The 4,765-nt window shown below is 43.7% G+C and overlaps 1 protein-coding gene and 4 non-coding genes across 5 annotated transcripts in view; 2 read left to right on the forward strand and 3 right to left on the reverse strand.

The window, feature by feature from the left end:
• Nucleotides 1–292, reverse strand: part of LOC106806544 (matrix metalloproteinase-9-like) — a 4,810-nt gene extending 4,518 nt beyond the window's left edge. The window contains exon 1 of the mRNA XM_014808519.1: nt 212–292. Coding sequence (XP_014664005.1) covers nt 212–292 — 81 coding nt within the window. The remainder of the gene's footprint in view (nt 1–211) is intronic.
• On the forward strand, nt 60–131 carry Trnaa-ugc. Its single transcript has one exon. It is a non-coding gene; the product is annotated as a tRNA-Ala (tRNA).
• Trnaa-cgc lies at nt 214–285 on the forward strand. Its single transcript has one exon. It is a non-coding gene; the product is annotated as a tRNA-Ala (tRNA).
• Nucleotides 293–2,651: 2,359 nt separating the features above from the next.
• Nucleotides 2,652–2,723, reverse strand: Trnaa-cgc. The gene has a single exon. It is a non-coding gene; the product is annotated as a tRNA-Ala (tRNA).
• Nucleotides 2,724–3,588: 865 nt separating this feature from the next.
• Nucleotides 3,589–3,660, reverse strand: Trnaa-cgc. The gene has a single exon. It is a non-coding gene; the product is annotated as a tRNA-Ala (tRNA).
• Nucleotides 3,661–4,765: the final 1,105 nt, after the last annotated feature.

Consider the following 4,765-nt stretch of genomic DNA (forward strand, 5'->3'; position numbering starts at 1 on the left):
CTGCACATTATTTCATCCAAAATTAAATCCGAATCCCGCTGAAATTAAACTAACAATCAGGGGATGTAGCTCAGTGGTAGAGCGCTCGCTTTGCATGTGAGAGGCCCCGGGTTCAATCCCCGGCATCTCCAAGTATTTTGCACACAGAAATGAAATCGTAAATTTAGCAGAAAAATTCGAGTTTCGAGAAAGATTTAATTTTTCAAAAAACCTGGGGATGTGGCTCAGTGGTAGAGCGCTCGCTTCGCATGTGAGAGGGCCCGGGTTCAATCCCCGGCATCTCCAGTTTCATTTTGCAGTCCAGCCATATAACCGACATAATCATTAAATAACAGTACATAATAAGTTTCCATGAGTTACAATTGAATCGAACAAGAATGGATTATTAATTGCATGCCAGCAATCATCAAATACCATTTTACTTTCAGCCTGTAACAAGCTGTTGACAGATATATACGTCATCTGGGTCCTCGCGACAAAATTTCTATTACCATTGTTATGTTTCCAACATTTGTAACATTCCAACAATTGACACAGTTCTATTTTATACTATATATTACGTTATATTTACGTTTATGTATATACATATATAATATCGCATATACAGTACGTCTAACAAGAGAGAAGGAAAAAAGTGAAAAAAGAACGACAAATTAGCAACATTGCGGTCTTTCGCTAAATCGGTGGCAACACGCTTCGCTCTCGCGTTGCCGGCCAAGCTCTGCTGCCGTGCGCATGCGCCGTCTACATGATAGCAACATAGTCGTCCGGCGATGTGACCTTATTAGATGCGAAATGAGCGTTAAAAATGTTTATAAACTCTCAAACAGGGTTGAGAGTTTAGCGGTCTGAAGCATCGGGGCGGAAATAGTGGGCAAATTAGGCATACATGCCCGCGCCACATACGCGTCGACAGTTAGTGTGTGTGGGCTGGAGATAATCCGATATCCATTGTCCATTATTAAGATGACAACTCAATAGAGAACCCGTGGTGAAATACAATCTGCTATCGGCCCGATCTGAGAAACTGCTAATGGATTTAATTCCGCGATGACGGGTTGGCAAAACGTTGTTTGTCTGTGTCTATAACGAGGGAGTTTAGGATGAAGGTGGTGATGGTGGTGGTGGCGACGAGAGTTTAGGTAATAATGGTATGTAGAGCAAGAGAAGGGCAGGGAGAAAGAAAGAGGGGGAAGGGGGAGAGAGAGGAGGAGGGAGAGAGAGAGAGAGAGAGAGAGAGAGAGGGAGAGAGAGGCAGAGAGTGAGAGCGAGTGCTGTTTCTGAATAGATCGGGAAACGGCATAAATGTAGACAAATTGAGTCTCGCCTATATGCGGACTTTTTACTGATTACTCCAGCACAACAATCAGCACAAATTTGTGCTGCTATATAGGCTGTAAACACAGCACATGGGCTGCAAACGTGCGCCCGCCATTTTCAGATTTGCGATAATAGAATGATCAAATAATTCCACGAAAACAAACGCACCTTGTTACGTGAGACGCAAATATTTATAGACTAGTGCCTATCTTGAAATGTATACATTAACAAACGTATTTAACCTATTGTAGAGACAGGGTTCCTGGGCAACCCCCCCCCTCTCTCTCTCTCTCTCTTGCACCCCCTTCTCTTTCTCTCTCTCTCTCTCTCTCTCTTGCATCTCTGCACATTTCCCAATAGATTCCTCGCAACAGGTGCTGCTGACCAAAAGTCGATCGATCAACGCCCCATCTGGCGGCGAAACAATAGCAGCATTATGCGGGGACGCCGACAGTTGCGCAACGTCGTTGTGAGGGCGTTACATTCATTCCCGTAACAATCCACTGCCTCGTAGTGATTAGCGTGGCACACTGTAAGACGGGCGCGGCCTCATTAACTTAGCAGGCGTATGTGGGGCGGGCTGGATCACCACAGAAACAATGCGGTGGGCTGGAATACATTTGTCTTCAATTAATTAGCTGATCGCCAATTGTCTTCTGCTACGCCCGCAGGCCATTGTTGGCGTACGACCGCTGCTGTGGTTGTGGTATGTCTGTTCCTACATCGACTTTCCGATTGGTTTAACCTTAATGTGACCGCAGCTGCAGCATTCTACCTTCCCTTGGATGCATGCTAGGGTTGACTTAACCGTTCCTCTACTGCTAGATTCATGCCGAAGATAACTGTGAACCCTATTTGGCGCAGATATACTATTCACTTTCTTTTATATCCATGCTAGGACTAGCCTACCCCTTCCCCACTCTTAGGTACATGCCATGACTAGTATATATAATATATCCCTTCTCACCGCAGATATATATCCACCTACTCCTACATATATGCGGCGATGCGTGCATTGTGTGTGTTTGCATGTGTGACCCGGTTGTCCGGCCCTTTCACACCTGCTGTTACGAGGAAAAACTGTTTACTTGATAAATAACATGTCGTCATGCAACCGTATTGAAATATCTCATATTATATATATATATATATCATACGGTTAAAGTGTATATATGTGTCAACAGCGTGTTACAGCCGGAAAGTAAAATAAAATTTGATGATTGCTGGCATGCAATTAATAATCCATTCTCCTTCGATAACTTATGGGAACTTATTATGTACTGTTATTTACTGATTATGTCGGTTATATGGATGGCGCTGCAAAATTAAACTGGAGATGCCGGGGATTGAACCCGGGGCCTCTCACATGCGAAGCGAGCGCTCTACCACTGAGCCACATCCCCAGAATTTTGAAATAAGAAACCTTTTTCGAAACGCGAACTTAATTATTATGATAAATTCACGATTTTATATCTGTGTGCAAAAGGATTGGAGATGCTGGAATTGAACGGACCCGGGTTAATTATTGAAAAGTTAGCAAAACATTGGTAATACTATTTTTATCTCAAGCACCCGGATGACATTCACAGCGCATGCGCACAGACACGGCTGGCGCACACCAAGGAGCTGAATATAACAAGGAGAGGAAGCGCCGCCAAATCTGGCCCAAATCTTTGCCATAGTTGGTCATATTGGCCTAGAACAGATTAGGGTTCTATTGTCTCTGGGTTCGGGTCTGCACAGCCGTTTCAGCTGATTATGGTCTATAGATGGCGTCCTTGTGGCGAAAAGCACACAGCCAATCCGCTTACTCTCCTTGTTATATTTAGCTCCTTGGCGCACTCCGTATTCGCGCTCTGTATTCGCGCTCACACACAATGTGTTAACGAGCCCTTTCTGTTGATTTTCTTCTAGTCGTGAAAGACGCGTTAAACGTTGAACGTTGCGCCATTGCTTACCCAATACACACAGTCTATGTTTGCCTGCAATCTTTACATCGGCCCAAAGCACACACAGACACAGACACACAGACAGAGATAAGAGTCAAGGGCGGGACCTCTACGAAGATGCTGCTAATTCTTTAAAAAAAAACTAGATTCATATGAGCGTTGACGTATTTACTTCGATTGCACCAAACCTTCGAAGCATGTGAGATGACTGGGCTACCACTGATTCACACTGGGCTACATTCTCTACCCTTTGTTGCGATTTCAACGGGATTTGAACTTAATTTGTGCAGTAACCAACCGATTTGGTATGGAAAACAATTGGAGATGCCGGGGATTGAACCCGGGGCCTCTCACATGCGAAGCGAGCGCTCTACCACTGAGCCACATCCCCTAAAACTATGTTTGGATTTTGTCTGCAAAAGGCAAGAAAATAATAGAATTAATTTATTCTAGTTGTAAATTCAGCAGGCTGGACCTTTAATGTTCGCGACTTGCAACATTTGACACCTTTATTGGCGAGTATAAATTAATTACTCATCAAATAATGTTTCAATACTAATCATAACTAATGTAAAATTGAAACGCTAGAAAATTCGTGAAATACCGAAATCTGGTGCCTATATACTCTACTCCTGGGGCCTATACTAGCTCCCACGTACCAATTAATACAATAGATGGCACTACCACTGCGCCAGACGCCAAAATGGTAAGTGCCACTCAGTATTCAACCACTTCTGTAACTCCACATGAGTATACAGACGACTAGGGGCCTACTTGTTGTGCCTGCTAATAACACGTGTCAATATCACTCTTTATCCGTCGTATCGCATCTCAATAATCTTGTTTGCGTAAGACGATAGGAGCATTTCGGAATTCCTTTTGAAGTTAATGAACCCATGGGCCATGATTTGATCCGAAACGACCGACTTCCAAAAAGAAAACCCAGTTAACGAGTCAAATAAGTGACATATAATTGCCTTGGTGCAGCCGGCATTAAGTTGGGACACAAAGCCGGCTTTATATATCATCATAGCATATATAGCACGCACGTGTTGTATACACACACCACACGCAGTAATTAACCCGACCAGGATTTTTTTTGATTAGTAGTCAGCAGCAGCAGCAGTAGTAGTAACAGCAGTAGAAGTCGCAGCAGCAGTGGTAGCAGCAGCAGCAGAGCGCGACAAACCCGCTTGCCCACGGGCACTTGGAACGTCTCAATAACAAAAAGGTAATTATATAAACACGAAATGTATTTACTACCAAAGTCTTAATGTTTCTCTACTTTATTTCGCCTATAATGATATAACCTGTCCTGTAAATGCCGGTCAAATGCTCATCTGCAACACACAAGTACACGCACACTAGCTGCTGCGCACTGACACATAAATATATATCAGGAGTAGATAATAGGGAATTCCCCTGATATATATATACACTACAGGCCCGTAGCCAGCTTTATATTGGGGGGGGGGGTTCGTTTTTCAATGTTGGCA

The sequence above is a fragment of the Priapulus caudatus genome, unplaced genomic scaffold (genome assembly GCF_000485595.1).
Source record: "Priapulus caudatus unplaced genomic scaffold, Priapulus_caudatus-5.0.1 Scaffold167, whole genome shotgun sequence".
Lineage (NCBI taxonomy): Eukaryota > Metazoa > Priapulida > Priapulimorpha > Priapulimorphida > Priapulidae > Priapulus > Priapulus caudatus.